Consider the following 22,560-nt stretch of genomic DNA (forward strand, 5'->3'; position numbering starts at 1 on the left):
AAGTGGAGTCTACTTAAAAAAAAAATGTAATTTGAATAACCTTGTAGCTGTAATGGCTGCCTATGTCCCTGGGAGATAAGCTAGGAAAAGAAGCAGGCCTCTTCAGTCTAGATTCCACTGACTTCATGCTTTAAGAAAGGTCAGCCTAACTAGCCCATGGATAACATCTCCTAAACGGAACATTTGTAGCATAGCTTGTATAGTGCTTGAATTAGCAAGGTTATAAAAATATACATTTTAGTTTTAGGTTCACTTATTTCTATTTTTTTTTATTGAACAGAATGAGTTTCCATGGCTCGAAACTTCATTTATAACATTGTATTAATTGGAAGTAAAAGTCGAACTTACTGTTGTTGACTTCATCCAGGCACTGATTAGGTTCAATCAGAGGATACTTACAGTGCTCAAGTGATCATTTTTATAATGATATTTTACAAAATTACAATTATATTGGAAACATCTTTACTTTCTGTACTTTATCAAACTACCAGAGTAAAATAAGCAAAATTCGTGCTAAAAATACGATACACAACAGAGACAACACACACAACCACACTATAAATAAAAATGGCATGTTAGGTCATATGTAATAAAGAATAACAGTGTATATGTTAAATGAAACAATAATAATCTTGGGTTTATGTAAAACAATCACCTATGTGTACTTCATTAGAGATATGCCCTAAATAAGATAATACAGCAGAGATCAAAATAAATAAAAGGGCCAAAACACACTGTAGATATTGAACAAAGAAAATATGTTGGTGTCAATAATAAACATAATGCAGAATATATTAATATTTTTTAAATAACTGATAAAATATAAAAATAATAGATACACTTTATTATTAAATAACTATGCACCAAAATAAACATGTTCAACCTTCCCAAAATTTAAGATATTTAGAAGAAATACAGTTGTTCACAGATTTTATCTTAATATCAAGCTCTCAAAAATCAGAATGAAATAGAAAAGGTAAACTATTTTTTAAATATGTGGGTTCAATTATATTTTACAAATAGAACAGGTAATGGCTAAATTCTCAAAATAAAAACCACTTATATATTATGTAATCATAAAAAACAAAGGTAATGAAAATCATCTCCTAAGAATTTTTAAAAGATACTTTAAATAGTAGTTGGTTCAAAAATACGGTGACACATTAATTTATTTTTATAAATCTTAGCACATAAAAATTTTTTATCAATTGTTAAGATCTTAGAATTCTAAGTACAGCAGGAGGACTAATGAATCTTTGTAATAAGTCTATTATAAATATGAACTATCTAAGTGTCATTCATGTAGTGTAATATTTAAGAAAAGAAACAATTCAATTCTGGGAAGGATAGGGGATATGAAACAATTATAAAATGAGAGATAATAAATTTTAGAAGTCCAACATGGAATTTATATGAATATATAGTATTTTGAAAAATATGAAAGTAAATGCTTCCTTAGAATTGTTGATTTAAATTTGTGATTTCATTTTTTTAAGATGAAAACGTACTCAAAAACTTAGTATTTATATTTCAGCGTGCATCACTCTTATGATGTTTATATGCTTTCCTAAATATATATTTAGTTAATTGTGGGTAAATAAATACTGACCTGCAGTAAAACATGTGTCCAGGTCCATCAACACAAATACTTCCATTAAGACAGAGGACCAAATTCAGTTCAGGCTCAGCACAACCATCAATATGTATTTCACAATATGCATGAATGTATCCACTCGGGCAAATGCAAGTAAAGTCATCGACTGATTTCTGACAGAAGTCTTCATTTATAGAAGGGGTTGATGTACAGTTCTAAATTAAGAAATAAAGAATCAAATTTGATTATTAGTGATAAGACTAAACATTTTATTAAACTTATTTTATTTAAATATTTTTAAGAAATCAATATGCAAGCTTATCTGATATTCCATTCCTCTAGAAACTGAAATATGTTTTTGGTAATAAATGGTTTTCGTCTTTTATCACCAGAAATGTCCCATTATTGATTTTTCAGAAAAAAAAAAACAACTTTATTAAACTTTGCTGCAACATGTACCATGGCAGTGAATACCTACCCCCCTACACACCCAAATAATGATGCTAAAACAAATTTCCTATGTATATAATATCAGGAATTCACTGACCCTTAGTATACATGCCAGTTTGCCTGGAACAGCCCTAGATTAATTCTGCTGTCTTAGGGTGATTAATAGTGCCTTTATTAACTCTCAAAGGAATCCTGGGTTTGAACACATACTTAGAACAGCCAATTCGCAATGGACTTACATCTACAAAACACGGCATCTTTAATATCTGCTTTTATTCCATTCATAATTGTTCCCCCCCCAAATTGTTTTAATATGTATATCACTTTTTCAGACTTATTAAGGTATAACTGACCAAAAAATACCCTGCACTATATTTAAAGTGTACAGCATAATGATTTCATATACATACACATCGTGAAATGATTCCCACCACTGAGTTAATACACACACCTATCACTGCACATATACACCTTTCTTCTTATTGAGAGTAGAGGGAGTGAGAACACTGAAGTTCTACTCTCTTAGCAAATTTTAATTGTAGAGTAGTGCTATTAATATAGTCACCATGTTATATATTTGATCACTATAATCTGTTGAACTTATAACTGAAAATGATTTCCCAGCATTTTCTATTTCTCCTATGCCCTACCCTCTGGCAACCAATTATTCTATTCTCTGTCTCTGTAAGCCCAGCCTTTAAAAAAAAATTTTTTTTTTAGATTTTTTAACAAGTGAACCCATGTAGTATTGGTCTTTTAGTTTGGCTTATTTGCCTTAGCATACTGTCCTCCAAGTTTATCAATGTTGTTGGAAATGGTAGAATTTCCTTCCTTTTAAGACTGAATAATATTTCATTGTATATACAGACACCACATTTTCTTTATCCAATCATCTATTGATGAACACAGTTTGTTTCCATACCTTGATTATTGTGAATAATGCTGCAGTAAACATGGAACTACAGATATCTTTACAAGGTGATGGTTTAATTTCTTTCATCTATTTACCCAGAAGTGTGATTACCAGATCATATGATGGTTATATTTTTAATTTCTTGAGGAACCTCCATAGTGTTTTCCATAGTGACTCTACCAGTTTACATAGCTATCAGCAGCATAAAGGGTTCCCTTTTTTCCACATCCTTGCCAATATCTGTTATCTCCTATGTTTTTGCTAATAGACCTAATAGGTTGGGACAATTATCTCATTGCAGTTTTGATTTACATTTCCCTGATTAGTGATGTTGAGCACCTTTTCATATATCTACTGCAATTTGTACAGCATCATTGCAGAAATGTCTCTTCAAGTCTTTTGCTCATTTTTAAAATTGGATTATTTGGGGTTTTTGTTTGTTTGCTTTGTTTTGCTATTAAGTTGTATGAATTCTCTATATATTTTGGATACTAATCCCTTATTATATATGTGATTGTGAATATTTTCTCCCACTCCATAGGTAGTTGTTAATTTTGTTAATGGTTTCCTTTGCTGTGCAGAAGCTTTTTCAGTTTTATGTAGTCCCACTTGTTTATTTTTGCTTTTGTTGCATTTGCTTTGGGTGTCAACTCCAAAAAAAAAAAAATGATTGCTAAGATCAAATATCAAGGGATTTACCAGCTATGTCTTCTAGGAGTTTTAAGGTTTTAGGTCTTACATTCAAATCTTTAACCCATTTTGAATTGTTTCTGTGATGGTGTAAGACAGAAGTCCAGTTATTATTTTGCATGAGGCTATCAGTTTTCCAAATACAAGTGTTTGGAATAGCTTGAGAAGGGTAGGTATTATCTCTGCTTTAAACGTCTGGTAGAACTCCCCTGGGAAGCCATCTGGTCCTGGACTCTTATTTGTTGGGAGATTTTTGATAACTGATTCAATTTCTTCGCTGGTTATGGGTATGTTCAAGCTTTCTATTTCCTCCTGATTGAGTTTTGGAAGAGTGTGGGTGTTTAGGAATTTGTCCATTTCTTCCAGGTTGTCCAATTTGTTGGCATATAATTTTTCATAGTATTCCCTGATAATTGTTTGTATCTCTGAGGGATTGGTTGTAATAATTCCATTTTCATTCATGATTTTATCTATTTGGGTCATCTCCCTTTTCTTTTTGAGAAGCCTGGCTAGAGGTTTGTCAATTTTGTTTATTTTTTCAAAAAAACAACTCTTGGTTTCGTTGATCTGCTCTACAGTTTTTTTAGATTCTATATTGTTTATTTCTGCTCTGATCTTTATTATTTCTCTTCTTCTGCTGGGTTTAGGCTGCCTTTGCTGTTCTGCTTCTATTTCCTTTAGGTGTGCTGGTAGATTTTGTATTTGGGATTTTCTTGTTTCTTGAGATAGGCCTGGATTGCAATGTATTTTCCTCTCAGGACTGCCTTCGCTGCGTCCCAAAGCATTTGGATTGTTGTATTTTCATTTTCGTTTGTTTCCATATATTTTTTAATTTCTTCTCGAATTGCCTGGTTGACCCACTCATTCGTTAGTAGGGTGTTCTTTAACCTCCATGCTTTTGGAGGTTTTCCAGACTTTTTTCTGTGGTTGATTTCAAGCTTCATAGCATTGTGGTCTGAAAGTATGCATGGTATGATCTCAATTCTTGTAAACTTATGAAGGGCTGTTTTGTGACCCAGTATATGATCTATCTTGGAGAATGTTCCATGTGCACTCGAGAAGAAAGTATACTCTGTTGCTTTGGGATGCAGAGTTCTAATATATCTGTCAAGTCCATCTGATCCAATGTCTCATTCAGGGCCCTTGTTTCTTTATTGACCGTGTGTCTAGATGATCTATCCATTTCTGTAAGGGGGGTGTTAAAGTCCCCTGCAATTACCACATTCTTCTCAATAAGGTTGCTTATGTTTATGAGTAATTGTTTTATATATTTGGGGGCTCCGGTATTCGGCGCATAGACATTTATAATTGTTAGCTCTTCCTGATGGATAGACCCTGTAATTATTATATAATGCCCTTCTTCATCTCTTGTTACAACCTTTAATTTAAAGTCTAGTTTGTCTGATATAAGTATGGCTACTCCGGCTTTCTTTTGGCTTCCAGTAGCATGATAAATAGTTCTCCATCCCCTCACTCTCAATCTAAAGGCGTCCTCAGGTCTAAAATGAGTCTCTTGTAGACAGCAAATAGATGGGTCTTGTTTTTTTATCCATTCTGATACCCTATGTCTTTTGGTTGGCGCATTTAATCCATTTACATTCAGTGTTATTATAGAAAGATATGGGTTTAGAGTCATTGTGATGTCTGTATGTTTTATGCTTGTAGTGATGTCTCTGGTACTTTGTCTCACAGGGTCCCCCTTAGGATCTCTTAGGTTTAGTGGTGACAAATTCCTTCAGTTTTTGTTTGTTTGGGAAGACCTTTATCTCTCCTTCTATTCTAAATGACAGACTTGCTGGATAAAGGATTCTGGGCTGCATATTTTTTATGTCTAGCACCCTGAAAATCTCGTGCCAATTCTTTCTGGCCTGCCAAGTTTCAAAAGAGAGATCAGTCACGAGTCTTATAGGTCTCCCTTTATATGTGAGGGCACGTTTATCCCTTGCTGCTTTCAGAATTTTCTCTTTATCCTTGTATTTTGCCAGTTTCACTATGATATGTCGTGCAGAAGATCGATTCAAGTTACGTCTGAAGGGAGTTCTCTGTGCCTCTTGGATTTCAATGCCTTTTTCCTTCCCCAGTTCAGGGAAGTTCTCAGCTATAATTTCTTCAAGTACCCCTTCAGCATCTTTCCCTCTCTCTTCCTCCTCTGGGATACCAATTATGCGTATATTATTTCTTTTTAGTGTATCACTTAGTTCTCTAATTTTCCCCTCATACTTCTGGATTTTTTTTATCTTTCTCTCAGCTTCCTTTTTTTCCATAACTTTATCTTCTAGTTCACCTATTCTCTCCTCTGCCTCTTCAATCCGAGCTGCCATCTTTTCCATTTTGTTTTGCATTTCGTTTAAAGCGCTTTTCAGCTCCTCGTGACTGTTCCTTAGTCCCTTGATCTCTGTAGCAAGAGATTCTCTGCTGTCCGCTATACTGTTTTCAAGCCCAGCAATTAATTTTATGACTATTATTCTAAATTCACTTTCTGTTATATTATTTAAATCTTTTTTGATCAGCTCATTAGCTGTTGTTATTTCCTGGAGATTCTTCTGAGGGGAATTCTTCCACTTGGTCATTTTGGATAGTCCCTGGCGTGGTGAGGACCTGCAGGGCACTTCCCCTGTGCTGTGGTGTATAACTGGAGTTGGTGGGTGGGGCCGCAGTCCGACCTGATGTCTGCCCCCAGCCCACCGCTGGGGCCACAGTCAGACTGGTGTGTGCCTTCTCTTCCCCTCTCCTAGGGGCGGGATTCACTGTGGGGTGGCGTGGCCCATCTGGGCTACTTGCACACTGCCAGGCTTGTGATGCTGGGGATCTGGCGTATTAGCTGGGGTGGGTAGGCAAGGTGCACGGGGGCAGGAGGGGCAGGCTTAGCTCACTTCTCCTTAGGTGATCCACTTCAAGAGGGGCCCTGTGGCAGCGGGAGGGAGTCTAATCCGCTGCCAGAGGTTTGGCTCTGCAGAAGCACAGAGTTGGGTGTTTGCGCGGAGTGAGCAAGTTCCCTGGCAGGAACTGGTTCTCTTTGGGATTTTGGCTGGGGGATGGGCGGGGGAGATGGCGCTGGCGAGCGCCTTTGTTCCCCACCAAACTGAGCTCTGTCGTCCGGGGGCTCAGCAGCTCTCCTTCCCTTTGTCCTCCAGCCTTCCCGCTTTCCGAGCAGAGCTGTTAACTTATGACCTCCCAGCCGCTAAGTCGCGCTTGCTGTGGGAACACAGTCAGTCAGGCCCCTCCGCTTTTTGCAAGCCAGACTCGGGGGCTCTGCTTGGCCGGCGAGCTGCCCCTCCGCCCTGGCTCCCTCCCGCAATGCGCGCACCGCCTCGCCGCCCTTCCTACCCTCTTCTGTGGGCTTCTCATCTGTGTTTCGCTCCAGAGACTCCATTTTTCTAGTCTTCTGGCGGTTTTCTGGATTATTTAGGCAGGTGTAGGTGGAATCTAAGTGATCAGCAGGACGCGCGGTGAGCCCAGCGTCCTCCTACGCCGCCATCTTCCCTCTCTCCTCGCCAAAATAATTTTTAAAAGAAAATACGAACTGAGCTTTGGAACATTTCAGGCCTGGCATGGAATGCAGTTTTTACGCAAGTGTCTTGTGGTTCAAAAATCCGATTTCACAGCTTATCTTCCGTTAGATGAAAGTGTTTACGGTGTGTCTGGAGCTGGAGTAAGTTCCTGCGGGTGCACAAGAGCAGGGGCCTCCTCTCTCCTCTCATTAATTTGCTGATGCCTAACTGCACTGACGCAGCGGTGAGATACTGGGGAGAGAGAGCCAAATACAAGTGTTTGAAGGGACTATCCTCTCCTCATGTGCATTCTTGGCTCCTTTGTCATAAATTAATTGACCATATTTACATAGATTTATTTCTGGGCTCTTTACTATGTTCCATTGATCTGTGTTTCTGTTTTTATGCCAAACCATGCTACTTTGATTACTATAGATTTGAATATAATTTAAAATTAGGAAGTTTAATGCCTCCAGCTTTGTTCTCCTTTCTCAAGATTGCTTTGGCTATTTGGAGTCTTTTGTGGTTCCATACAAATGTTAGGTTTGCTTTTTCTATTTCTTTGAAAAACCATTTGGAATTTTGATGAGGGTGGTATTAAATCTATAAATTGCTTTCGATACTACAGACATTGTAACAATATTAATTCTTCCAATCCAAGAATAGGCAATATCTTCTCTTTTTTCTTTTTTTCCCCTATACCTTCTTGAATGTCTTGCATCAATGTTTTATAGTGTTCAGTGTATGGGTACACTGGTTAAATTTATATTAAATTTATGTTTCACCTCCTTCTTAGTTAAATTTAGTATTTTATTCATTTTCGCATTATTATAAATGGGGTTTCTTTCTTATTTTCTCTTTCTGATAGTTCATTGTTTGTGTATAGAAATGGAAATAATTTTGGAGGGTGCCTGGGTGGCTCAGTAGGTTAAGTGTCTGGCTCTTGATTTCAGCTCAGGTCAGGATCTCATGGTTCGTGAATTCAGGTTCTGCATCAGGCTCTGTGCTGACAGCGCAGAGCATGCTTGGGATTCTAAGTCTCTCTCTCTCTCTCTCTCTCTCTCTCTCTCTGACCCTCCCCTACTCACAGTTGCTCTTTGTCTCTCTCTCAAAATAAATAAACATTTAAAAAATTAATAAATGCAACTAACTTTTGTATTTTGTCTATTTTAGAGCATGGCATATCCATGTTAACAACTTAACTGTGAATGCATACAAAAGCTCTAGATTTATGCATTCTTAAAATTCGGGATGTTAGGGTGGGGTCCAACCCATAACTTCTTAAAGAGAAGATGGAAGTTAGGGATTTCTTCTTCATTGTATGGCAGTGTGCAGGAGTGGGATTTATGGTGAGAGTGTGTCTCAGCCTTTCCTACCAATTTCAGTGTGGGTATTTTCTAAGTTGCTCAATGTGTGGTAGTTTCTGAATTTCTCTCAAGGGGACTTGCTCTGTGCATAGCTGCACATTCAGTGCAGCCAGGGCAGGAGGGAAATTCAGGCACCTCATATGTTGCCGTCCTGGTCCAGATCTTATTGTGTATCCAATCATAATCTTTTAATAGCCAATTTTCCCATGCATTTGCCCAAATTTGTGTCTGGCATTTCTGCATCCTATAATTCTAGAAGTACAGACAGAGGCTTTATGGAACCTAGAAAATATCTGTCTCTTACTTTTAAAGCATTGGAATATTGTTATACTTTTATGCTACTTTTACCCACCTATTAAATAAATGGTATTTTATTTATTGTAGGTACATTTATGCATAAAATGGTGACAATTTCATCCACTTCATACAGGTTCCTGTGAGAATTAAATAAAATAGCAAATATAAAGTAATTAGCCCTGTTCTTGGAACATAACAGCTGTTCAGTAAATGTTATATTCTTTCCCTTTATATACTGAAGGCCACAGGCCTTGTCAGCCTCTATTTCAGTCATTTGGCACTTCCCTACAACAGTAAATCAGATTTTGTTGATATATTAATGTCTACCGTATCATGCTATATGCTTCTTAAGTTTACATTTTAGATATTATACATGTGCCTATATTCTGGAAAGCAAAAAGCATGGTGCTTTAAACATGATATGACATCATTTTTCAAGGTAATGTTAACTCTGAAAATATTGGCACCTATAATTCTGAGAAATAATTTCTGGAACTTTGTGACATCATTAGTAAAACATTTTTATGTACTCTTAATATGTTGTCTACACATAATTTCTTTTTAAAAATTTTTTAATCTTTATTTATTTTTGAGAAAGAGCGAGACAGAGTGTGAGTGACGGAGGGACAGAGAGACAGGGAGACAGAATCTCATGCAGGTCATAGGCTCTGAGCTGTCAGCACAAAACCCGAGGTGGGACTTGAACTCACAAACCATGAGATCATGACCTGAGCTGAAGTTGGATGTTCAACTGACTGAGCCATCCAGGTGCCCCCAGGATTTCTTAATGAATATACAGAAATATGAATCATTTGCACTCAGGAATCTAAGTTACTACATCTTCAAAGATAGACATAGAACTATGGTACACAAGAAACTAGAGCATAGGCAAACATGTGATATTTCTTTCATATTTTACTCTGAAAATGGGTATTTTCTAGAACTATCATTATTTAGACATTTATGCTTAGAAACATTTAGTGACTTTTTAAAAATGTTAACATAACAATAAAACTCACACTGAAAAGGCTAATGTGAAACCATTGCATTCATACCATTTATCAAATGGAAAATTAAGGATGTCAAAATCACTAGAGAATTTAATTAGTATCCCTTTCCATAAAAAATGGATTGTGCCCTTGATAAACTCAAGTCATGCTTGGAACTCAGATGGTGATCTTTTACACTTGCCCAAGAGATAGAATTAAATGCATGATTTTATACGTGAATGCCATTTGGATATTTGTTCCACCTGTGCTGAGAATGTAAACTCCTTAAGGATAACTGAGGGCACTTAGTTGACTTTGTAAAGGTACTGCAGTTATTTTCATGGAATGTAAATGCAGAATTCCACAGGGAATAACATGGAAACAACATGTTTCCTTCTTAGTCCTACAGCTGGGTATATATAGAATGATTTATTACAAAGCATTACATAAACTAATTGAATTATATCTCCCATGGGAAGAAAAGGATCATTTTTAGACTGCCAAAAGTTCTGTCTCTAGGGTTAACAAGAATCTTTTACCAAATTAATTAGCAGGCTTAATGGAAATACAAAAGCAATTTCTTTCCAGAAAAAGAAATCAAATATTCATTTAAAATTCTTAATCTTTCCTGGTGCAAAACTTAAGGCAGATGACTTTCCTTCTGTTCATCATAATTTATATTATTTTGCTATACTCTATTTAAATATAATAAAATGATTGCCAAGAAGAATTGACTAATTTAATTTCAGAAAATGAGAAAAGTAAAAGGTTGGGGTATTTAGAGAAAGAAAACAAAGCTAAGAGTGATGTTGCAGATCAGGGCAATTTGGACAATTAAGCTATACCCCAATACTATGTTCATTCAACTTGCATTCAAAACACCATGCCAGGAAATGTACAGAAGCGTAGCAGTAACAGAACAGTGATGTATTCATTATGGACTGCTTAGCCAGAGCAAACTACCAGATTGGCTCGCAAATGTGTCAATTATCTCTCTGATAGTTGTGTTCCATCTGAGTTGTATAGTTTAGATGCAGAAGTTGTTCTGTGATCTCTGAACTTCCCAGAAGAACAGAAAGTTTTTACTTGAGATCATCTTTATCATAGTATTTCTCTCATAGAATCATATGTTTTCTTTTTTTTTTTTTTTTTCAACGTTTATTTATTTTTGGGACAGAGAGAGACAGAGCATGAACGGGGGAGGGGCAGAGAGAGAGGGAGACACAGAATCGGAAACAGGCTCCAGGCTCTGAGCCATTAGCCCACAGCCTGACGCGGGGCTCGAACTCACGGACCAAGAGATCGTGACCTGGCTGAAGTCGGACGCTTAACCGACTGCGCCACCCAGGCGCCCCATATGTTTTCTTTTTTTACACTGCTGTTTTTAAGGTAGTGGACTACTTTCTTCAAATAAGATCTTGGAGAAACAATATATTAAACAGATAACCATGAAACTGTTCTATCTGAAGAATGGAAATAGAACAAGGTACCCATTACAGCCTTAACTTATCTGATGCAAATACTTATTGAAAGTCACAGAATTTCTCAAATTATGTGTAGCTCTGAATAAAAACTACTAATGTAGTCTACTGTTCCTAAGACTTAAGTTGACAATGAATACTCAGTAGTTTGTTAAATTGAAGATTTAAACTCAAAAGATTTGGTGTGAGGCCTGAGTTTTTCCATCTCTAACAAACTCCTAGGTGATTCTGATGCTAATAGACCATGGACCAAACACTGAGTAGAAAAAATCTAGTCCAAAAATTTTATTTTATTCTCAAAAATGAAACAAGCCCAAAAGTGTTACTGACTTCACCAATGTCCTATAGCAAGATGATGTCAGAATAAAATCTCACTGACACAAAATGCCTTGAATTCCAACTTAGAGCTCATTGTACCACCAAGCTTTGGTTTCTCTCTCAGAGGAATCTCTTGGCCAAGAAATATGACAATGTATATGGTAAAGACTAAATATCTCCAAATATCTCTAAAATTTACTTCCAATATAGTTTTGAATATGGGACTAAAACAGTTAATAGGAAGATTTTGATTCCCAATTAATCTGATTTATGATATTTTGATGTAAAGAAAATGCATTTTTAATTTGTTATTTCAATAAATTAAACAAGATTATAAAATACCAAAATTGGGATATTTGTAGTAAATATTTTCTCTATTGAAAAATAGTTTCCTGGAAACTGTGTTTCTGATAGTAATTCCAGGAAAGAGAGCCACTGCAAAACCACTGTCTCAGAAGCAGCCTGAAATACACAAATGAATCAAATATAGAAAAGTACATCAGGGCTGAATGATGAACGTCAATGAAGAATGTCAAAATTCTTTAAAAGTAATGTAGAGTTCTAAAGACATTTAAAAAAGCTAATGCTTTAATATATACTATTTCCTCAGGTAAACAAAGGGATGTTGCATAAGAAACCTAAACGTGGGAGTTCCTGGGTGGCTCAGTCAGTTAAGTACCCAATTCTTGATTTCAGCTCAGGTCATGATCCCAGGGTCATAGGATTGAGCCCCACATTGGGCTCCATGCTGAGCATGGAGTCTGTTTAAGATTCTCACTTTCTCTCTGCCCCTCTGTCCAGCTTGTGTTCTCTCTCTCTCTTAAAAAAAAAAAAGAAGAGGAGAAGAAAGAAGAAAGAAGAAGAAGAAGAAGGAGGAGGAGAAGATGGAGGAGGAGAAAACAATCTAAAGACTTAAAGTATATATTCAAAATCTTGGAAGTATAATGTGCTACAACTTGGAAAAATGAGGGGTTAAGCATGGGCAAGTAATGCAAAAGATTGAGAGCACTCTGAATATATTATTAAGGAATCTGTAACATTATAAGGGACATAGGGTTGGCGTTGGTGGCCAAGACAGGTTGGGAAAGGAAGTACAACTCCTTTTGCCCACTGGTTTGTTCTGATTCAGGTTTGGGCTCACTCTTGCATTAGGGATAATAGAAATCTGCTTCTAATTTGGAAATTCAAGACTCATGAAACAAGAAAAATGATGGAACAGATAGAGAAAATATGTGAGAAAAATATGTAGGAAAACATTCCTAAAAAACAAACAAATACAGTGGGAAAGGAATAGCCTTTAGTGACAAATACATTTGTCACTAACCACAACATCCTATACCCTGAGGCCAAAAGGAAATACACACACACACACACACACACACACACACACACACACACACACAATGACAGTTTTAAAAGTAATAATAAGTATTTCCTGCAATGAAATTGAGTAATATTAACTCACACTTTTTCATCTAATATAGATAATTTTTAGAAAATGTTTATTATTTATTTATTTTGAGAGAGAGCAAGATGGAGAGAAAGGGAGAGAGAGAGCGTGAGGAGGGAAGACATTCCCAAGCAGGGTCCACTCTTGTTAGCTCAGAGCCTGACGTGGGATTCCATCTCACAGACTGTGGGAACATGACCTGAGCTGAAATCAAGAGTCCGGCACTCAACCAACTAAGTCACCCAGGCGCCCCTAATATAGATAATTTTTAAGAGTAATACACTTAAAATAAATCTCCATTCAGAAACTACTGATTAAATAAATATGGTACCTCCATACACTAGGATATTAATAAGAATACAGTAGAACTATGTATGTTAATGTAGAATTATCTGCAGTGATAAAGTGAGAAAGCAAGGTATCCTGAGTGTGTGACAAATATTACCATTTGTGAGATCTATTTTATTTTAAAGATGTTTTTAATCAAAGGACATAGATATTCCTTGCAACGACCTCTGGGAAATAGGAGACATTTGGGGCAAGATTACAACTCAAACTTTACCCTGAAAAGCATTCTGATGGATCAATCATTTAATTGCAAATAAAAAGGAAATAAGAAAAATAGTAGAACTTTTTGAATAAGTCCTTGTTGAACTTGTCACAAATCATAGAACCTTTAGAAAGTGTATCAGTAAATGTAAACATTTTGAATGTCAGAATCCACTACATACTAGTTGAACATTGACAACAAAAAAGTCAATGTACATAATTTATATGATAAATAAAGGTAAATAATCTTATTATATAAGAAGCCCCTTATGAAAATTTCAGCTTATATTCAAACATACACACAATCACACACACACACACACACACACACACTCGCACACACACAGTTATTTTCTTTAATCATTTCTTTTCTATTTAAAGAACTTCCTTTAGTTCTTCTTTTGAATTAGATCTCCTCATGATAAATTCTTAGCTTTCCTTCAGCTGAGAATGTCTTGATTCCTTCTTTTATTTTATAATCATATTTTATGGTTTCCCATTTTAGTACTTTTCTTACATATTTATAATTTATAAAAGAACAATTTATAAAAGAACAATTTATAATCTGTTCTTTTCTGTGAGTGAGTGTGTGTATGTGTACCCAGAGTTGAGTTAATTACATTTGTCACTAACCACAACATCCTATACCCAATCATGGATTTGCTTTTATTGTAGAATTAATTCTAATGTTGTAAAGCCTGCCTCAAATTGTCAGATTTACAAAAACAAAAACAAAAACAGAACAAAAGAACTTGGCTTATGGTTTTCCCCACAAATTCTAACATAAACTTTTCCTTCTCATTTTCCAAAGAGCTTCAGATATAACACTCTGCCCCATACTGGCCTAGAATGTTCTTTTCAATGAGTACTGCCCATGTTTCTCTACTGCTCTGGTCTCTAGCCTAGAAAGACAGACTCGGACATCAATCCATGAATGCCCATTAGAGGTTATTATCTGGGCATTACAACATAGAGGAAGTTACAATAAATAGGTAAAGATACACATTTATATCTATATAGATATCTCCAAATGGAGCTGGTGAGTAGGAGGTATGCCTGAAAATTATTTCATCTCCATTTCTCATATATATAAATTATCCAATATTTGCAAAATGAATGACAAAATTATATTTAGAGTGTACTTAATGTATTATTTAAAAAGACACTTAAAAAAATTCTGTTGAACTGCAATAATATAGATGACAGCATGAAATTTTATTTATTTATTTTTTTAAGTTTATTTATTTTGAGAGACAGCGAGAGAGAGAGAGAACAAGCAGGGGAGGGGCAGAGGGAGAAGGAGAGAGAGGATCCCAAGCACTGTCAGTGCAAAGCCTGATGTGGGCTTGAACTCACAAACTGTGAGGTCATGACCTGAGCCAAAATAGAGTCACACACATAACCGACTGAGCCACCCAGGCACCCCAACAGCATGAAATTTAAAAAAGCAGAACAGAATAAATAGTCCTAAAACTGACCCATACATAGGAACTTAGTGCATGAAAAACGAGGCAACTTCAATCAATAGAGAAATAACAGATCCTTTGATAAAAATTATTAGAAAATTGGGTCGCCTGGGTGTCTCAGTCAGTTGTTTCTCACCCTTGATTTCAGCTCAGGTCATGATCTCATGGCTCATGAGATCAAGTCCTGCAGTTGGGCTCCATGCTGACAGCACAGATCCTGCTTAGGATTCTCTCTCTCACTCTCTGTCCCTACCCCAATCTATTTCTCTCTCAAAATGAATAAACATTAAAAAAATCTCTTGGAAAATTATTTGCCCTACTTTTTATCAATCATAATAATATATTCACTGTGAATTAAAGTACTAAAAGTGTTATTAATCCTAAAATTGTACTGGATGAGAATATAAGAAAATAATTTAAATATTGCTGTATGAAAAGACTTTCTAAGGAAAGATGCAAAGCCCAGTGTCATAAAGAAAAAAGTAAAAATAAAATATAAAAATCTCACAATTTACAAGTCTTATAAAGTAAAAGTAGCTAAGCTCTAGACAAGATTTGTGATTTTGCAGAACCCAGTGGATTTTACCCATAATTTGGAATAATATATACAAACCAAAAAGGAAAAAGCAAGAAATAAAAAAAATACTATTCATCAAAGGCTCTGAATATACAAGACACAAAGAGATACAAACAGGAAATAATCTTATGGAAAGGTGCTTAATCTTGATAATAACCTAGGAAAACAATAAAAACACATGTCACATTTTCCTCATCAAATTAGTAAACAAAGAAAATGATTTTATTTACTAGGATCTAGGGAAGTTGGCATGTTCATAGTGTCATTAAATAAGTGAAATTCTTCAACACTTATTAAAAGGAATGAGTCAGGCTCTTTCCACCATCTTTCCACGACGCCATAATGGGGCTCATGAATGTCCTGGCAGATGCTCTCAAGAGCATTAACAATGCTGAAAAGAGAGGCAAATGCCAGGTTTTTAATAGCCCATGCTCTAAAGTCATTGTCTGGTTTCTAACTATAATGAAGAAGCATGATCACATGGATGAATTTGAAATCATCGATGATCAAAGAACTGGGAAAATTGTTGTGAACCTCACAGGCAGGTTAAACATGTATGGAGTGATCAGCCCCATATTTGAGGTACAACTGAAAGATCTAGAAAAATGGCTGGCAGAATAATCTGCTCCTGTCCTGCCAGTTTGGTTTCATTGTACTGACAATCTCAACTGGTATCATGGACCATAAAGAAGCATGATGAAAACACACGGGAGGGAAAATCCTTACCCCATAAAATAAACTTACCCCAAATCACAGACCTGACAAGTGGAGGCAGAATTCAAAGATAGCTTTAAGGTACCAAAATCAATGCCTTTTAACTATCCCTTGTTGTTCTGTATGACTTACATAGTTCAAGCTTCTCAGTTCCTAGGAAACCGTAAAAACACATAAGCTTTATATGGGTCTACTAATTCAACTTTGATCCTTTTTCTAGGAATGTAGTACATATGTGCAGATAAAATGCCTCAATGGACAATAAATCAATAAGTAAGTAAGTAAGTAAGTAAATAAATAAATAAATGAAAGGAATGAGTCATGGCTCTATGTATTATGATGCAATGGTTCCTAAAATACACTAAGTGAAGCAAAAAGTCACTAAATAATGAGGATAACGAATCTGGTCTCTTGTTAAAATAAAAATATTAGGAAGAAAATCTAGGTAGAATTAGGAAGAAGTATATAGGTAGAATTTAAGAATGGTTCTCATAATATTGTATGTATGTGTATATGAATATATATAAATTTGTATACAAAGAAAATATTTATTTATTTATGTATTTAATTCTGAAAAGAATGCCACATTTATACTATCAAAAGAGGGTTTTAGAGATTGCCGTAGGCAATATGTATAAACAAGATAGATGCCTTGGCCATTCTCCACCAAGGAACTTATTAGTTACAACATTCCCTTTTCCATATCAAGTATGGCTTCACTATCTAGAACCAAATCAATATAATATCAATAAATAAGTTTTAAAAAATAATGTGTCAGAAAATGTGCTAATTATTTTACATGTATTATCTAATTGAATCCTCACAACAACCCAAGACAGTGTTACTAAAATTACCCTCATTGAATAGTTAAAATATGATTTCAGAATATAAATAATTTATCCAAGAACACACAGCGGGTAGCAAGTAAGCAGCAAAATAATGGCTCAATATTGTTTCTCCTTAATGCATTTAACCACCCCATCACTCCCTCTGAAAGGACTGTTTACTGCGTACCTACCATGTCACATGTGCATTATCCCATCAATGACTTTGTGATGTAGGAGCTATTATAGCTATATTTTACTGATAAAGGAAAGAGACAAAGGATTTAAATAAAATATCCATAGTCTCACAATATTAGAGGCTCTTTTTAGTCCTTTTACTTCTTTTCTTTACTATGTCAGACAGAAAAGATTTGGAAGAATGTCCCATTATTCAGGAAGGCTCACAAGTTTCTCATCTACCAAATATGATCCTAAACTTCAGGTAACCGACATTTCTCAATAAATGAGGCATAAAATACCATGACTCAATCACATCACAGATTTCTGAAAACTGGTAAACAGATCTTGAGAGTGTTACAGGTATTGGTGTTCTTTACCTGTACCACCTCTTGGCACATACATCCATTATTTACTTTCTTCTTGTGATATCTGGATCAATTTAAACTCCTCTCATCCCTAGACATCCACAGACACCTGTGAGTCTCAAGACCAGAATGGGGAAGGTAGAGGGCAAAGCATAAGCCTTTTGAGGCTTCTTTTGACAATGACCACTTTCAGGAAGTAATTATTACTATTTTCTAAAATTTTTAATGTTTATTTATTTTTGAGAGAGAGAGAGAGAGAGAGACAGAGCACGAGTGGGGGAGGGGCAGAGAGAGCCGGAGACAGAATCTGAAGCAGGCTCGAGGCTCTGAGCTGTCAGGACAGAGCCCGATGCAGGGTTCCAACTTGCAAGTTGCGAGATCATGACCTGAGTTGAAATCAGATGCTTAACCAGCTAAGTCCCCCAGGGGCACCCCAGGACTTAATTATTGAGGGATCCAGATTGTAGAAATTGATGATAACAAGAGATAGAGGAGGAAAACTGAACAGAAGCTGTGATTTTTCATTCTGTTTAGAACAACGTAGAAATTCCAAAGGAGAAAATTGAAAGAGCAGTTAAATCTTTAATAACTGTTCATTAATTTGAAACCCATAGCAAGTAGTTTGGTTTTTATTTTAAATTACTTTAGATTTAATAAAAATTATGAAACTTACATTAATCTTGATCTCACATCTTGAGCTAGTCCATTCTGTAACACATGAACATTGATATTCAATAATGAGATCTATGCATCTGAAACACAGAATTAAATTTTTAAATAATTAGAAAAATAAAGTCTAATTTCAAGGGAATTTCACCATTTAAAGTTTTTCTTTTCTAGTTACTGTAAAAAAATACATTCCCATAAGCAACAGAAGGCAGAGTCTGTTCCTGGTTTCTTATCCTTCAAGGTGACTGGACTGAGAGAATGGATCAATTTTAATTTTTGCCGTCTTCCCCATGGCAATGTAAAGAAAGAACAGTTTCAAAGATAAACAGTATGTCTAGAGTTCGTGTAGGGAACTGAAGTCAGCTATGGCCAAACTGCATTGCAATGAGCTACCCATCCTCATCCTCTCTTCCCTGTTTACAAGGTCAGTGGCAGGACTAGAAAAGAAAAATATTGCTGCAGAGGCAGTCTGGTGCATCTATGAGCCATTCTTCTTTGCCACCTGCATCTCCTAGAAATATCCAGGGTCTCAGTTTGCATAAACTAATATTCTATCCATGAGCAGGATGGTCACTATACAATTCCATAATGTCAAACAATACCTTACATGCACATAGGGATGAAAGAACCAGTCTACTTAGGGACATTTTAAATACTAAGTGTGTGGCATTATCCCTTCACAGAGCAAATAATAGAATGTCTCATCATCTTACCTTCTACTTCTATTACTGAAAGCAGTTACCTTTAAGTATATTAAAGTCCAATTAATCCACATTTATTGAAAATTACTTTATGCTAATGAGCAGAAGTAAAAGAAGGGCAGAGATAATGTATCAGTACACTGCATTAAGTAAAACAGGCAGCATCTGTCATCTTAACTGTGCTTAGCTCTTGTTTTATGAAAGAGCGTAATTAAAATTATCTTTATCAACTTTCCCTTGACATTAAGTCTTAAATATTGTGAGTTAAATTTACTTTCGGATTTAATAATAGAAAAATAAAAATAGCAACCTTCCATGTAGACAAGGATTTGAGAGGCAATCATTTGCATTTGCTTCACAGTGTGTTCCAGAAAAGCTACTCTTGCAGTCACAGGTACAATGATAGATGCCATCAATGCCAGCTCCATAATGGAGACAGGGCTTTGATAGACCTTCATCTATATTTACTTCATTACAATTGATGCCTACAACAGAAGAGACAAGACAAAACATGAGACCATTTAAATGCAAAACTCAAAAGTTTGTTCATTATGGTAAATGTCACCAAGAAACGAAGACTCCGTCTCCATAAAGGTAATTTGACACATTGTAGCAAAGGAAAACATTTTTCAAGGTTAAACATGTTTAGAGGTCTATGAACTTGCACACTACTAATTTAATGTAAATGAGAAAAACAAAGCACAAGCTTAATCTACGTAATATTTTTTTTAGTGTGAGGTATTGCTTATTGAGAATATTAGTGAAGTAATGAATTATATCAAGTTGTCACTGTAAATAGTAATCATAGTTTTTTTTTTAATAATGATTCTTGACAGTTTAACATTTCTTACTGACACAAGTTAAGAAAGAGCTTGAATTTTTCTAAATTTGGTCTTGGTGAATCTGTTAACGGACTGAGATTTCTAAATGCAACCTAATTTGGGTGAAATATCTAGTGTTTTCAAAGGCCAAGTTTTAAATATTTATTAAGCACCTACCATGAGTTACCTCTGTGATCAACTAGGGGCACCAAACAAAAAACAAAGGAAAAAAAAAAAACCACAACAAAACAAGAAAAGAGAGTGACCCTGTTAATCCAGAAACGTGATGTCAGAGGCAATATTTATAATTAGAAAACATCTGGAGAACAACATAAACAAAGCTTAATGGAAAGCTAGATTCTATTTTAGGTTTTACGTGTGAGAGATACTAGGAGAAAGTAGAGAGATAAGGTAAAAATGGTTGGAATAATCTTTTAGTCATTGTGTCCATCCCTACTGAGCACCTAGCTACAATTGATTGAGCACTTCTTGATGCATCAGGCCCTGCACTGAAGCTTTCACATATATTACCTCAGTTAATGGTCATCTAACCAGGAGGCAGATATCATTAACTCTAGCTCACTGGTGAATAAACAAGGGTTTGGAGAGTTTTAATAATGTTTTCAAGTCACACAGGCCATAACAGTAGACTGGGATTCAAATCAGTCTCCTGGAATTATTCTTGTGATCATTAGTTTAAATGGACAATTCTGCAACTACTATGATATGTGCATAAGCTACTGTGCTGAGTAATACAATAGACACTGATAAAAACAAGACAGTAGACCCCAAATAGAGTCATGTCACCAAACCAAGACTTAATTACAGTTTCAGCTCTCCTAGAAAAGGAATCTTAAACCAGTCAGTCAGGAATCACCTGATTGGCACTAGTTAGGTAGTCTGCCTGATAGACCTCTGTCATGTCCTAATGAGTGCAATAATCAACCTGCTTTCCTGCCTAGAATAACTTCCTAGTTTCTGCTCCCTTTAGGACATAAAAGTCTTTCATTTTGTACAGCTCCTCTGCTCCATTCTATGTATTAAATGGATCCTGCCCATTAGAATCAATTTTGGGGCAAAGTAGCTCTCAAAATTTTTAATATGCCTCAGTTTATCTTTTAACAGTTCCAATTAAAATTGTCTCTAATAGCTAGAAACATAATATTTAGCTGAGAATAAAGATAAGCTTATTAAACACGTAGTTATCATAATGCTTATAAACAGATAGTTATAAATAAGCTAGTTGGAAATAAAGAGAAGGTTATAAGTAAATAAGTTTATTACAATGAAGAAAATAATAATAATAATAATAATAATAATAATAATAATAATAATAAATAACTGATACTTGGAAAACTTACTTTGTGCCAGGTACTGTTGAGAACTTATATAGATCAACTCATTTAAACTATAATGATTTTTTGATATGGAAATTGGTCTTCCCATTTTAGAGAATAAGAAAATAAAGTGCAAGATCTCACAGCTAGTAAATGGCAGAGTGCCTGCTGTTAGCCACTATGTTATACCATCACACCACATCTTAATATGCAACAGTATGGTGTCTGTCCTAATGAGAGAGGAAACTGAGTGCTTTGGGAATTTAAGAAATGAATAACTGAGTCCATGTCTGAAAAAGAGGATCAAGAAAGCTTTGATGTTTGTGGAGAAAAGGAATCTGAGAAAATTCAGATAAATAGTTTGAAAGCGTACATTCTAGGTGAGTTAGATATCTCAGCATTTGTTTGCATATCAGGAAAAAAGTTGACTATTGGCAGATAGGCAGCCATTTCACAAAGTGATATCATAACTTAACTTTACTCTATATCTATGTAATAGTAGAATTATCTATTCAAGTTATCTAATCATATATATCTATATACATATCTATATATATCTATATATATGGCATATATACCATATATAGAAGATTGTCAGTTTTCAAGTCAAAATTCTATTACATAGTGGTTACTTTTTTTTTTTTTATCATAAATGTTATTACCTAAATAGAACTTTGGATATTAATGATGTTATAAATATAATGTGTGTAAATTGGTCAAATCTGCAGCCATATTTAAAAGGACTATAAAAACTTAGGTTCAGAATATGGATTACATAAGCATTATAGAGCACATTAGGTTATTAATAATAAAACCAAAAACGGACTGGACCCCCTTTCCTAAATCTCAGTGGCTCATCTCACACAGCTCCATGACCAAGGGGAGCATACCCACTTTACATTATCTTCATTCTGGGCCCCAGGTTAATAGAACATCTCCTACCTGGGACATTGTCATCATCATGGGACAGGGAAAAGGGCACTTGGCAAACACATACTGGTTCTTAAATCTCCCACCTACATTTCATTTGCCAAGTCACATGAGAAAGCCTATCGTAAGTGGAATAGGCATTAGCGGTCTTCCACAATGGAAAAGAACAGATATTTATAACAATAGTAATTTTAGTGAAGACACATTAGTCATTGATTAGGACATCATAGGTTTATTGAGATGATCAAGTAAAACTATGTATTTAAAACAACTAGTCCAGGGCCTGATACATATTTAACACAAAATAAATATCATTTTCTTGACAAAAAAAATCACAACTACATTGTATAAAACAAGTGATTTTGGTGTTTCCAGAGGTATCTTTCT

General features: G+C 35.3%; 1 protein-coding gene and 1 pseudogene across 1 annotated transcript in view; one reads left to right on the forward strand and one right to left on the reverse strand.

The window, feature by feature from the left end:
• Positions 1-1,530: 1,530 nt before the first annotated feature.
• The window catches only part of LOC147581009 (uncharacterized), a 224,879-nt gene continuing 203,849 nt past the window's right edge, over positions 1,531-22,560 (reverse strand). Inside the window, exons 9-11 of the mRNA XM_086708391.1 lie at positions 19,396-19,570; positions 18,389-18,467; positions 1,531-1,809 (exon numbers count right to left, since the gene is read on the reverse strand). Of these exons, the coding sequence (XP_086564517.1) occupies positions 1,531-1,809; positions 18,389-18,467; positions 19,396-19,570 (533 nt within the window). The remainder of the gene's footprint in view (positions 1,810-18,388; positions 18,468-19,395; positions 19,571-22,560) is intronic.
• LOC112862175 (small ribosomal subunit protein uS8 pseudogene) lies at positions 15,949-16,349 on the forward strand (annotated as a pseudogene).

Source organism: Puma concolor, chromosome B2 (assembly GCF_028749965.1).
Source record: "Puma concolor isolate L17-30 chromosome B2, mPumCon1.1.hap2, whole genome shotgun sequence".
Lineage (NCBI taxonomy): Eukaryota > Metazoa > Chordata > Mammalia > Carnivora > Felidae > Puma > Puma concolor.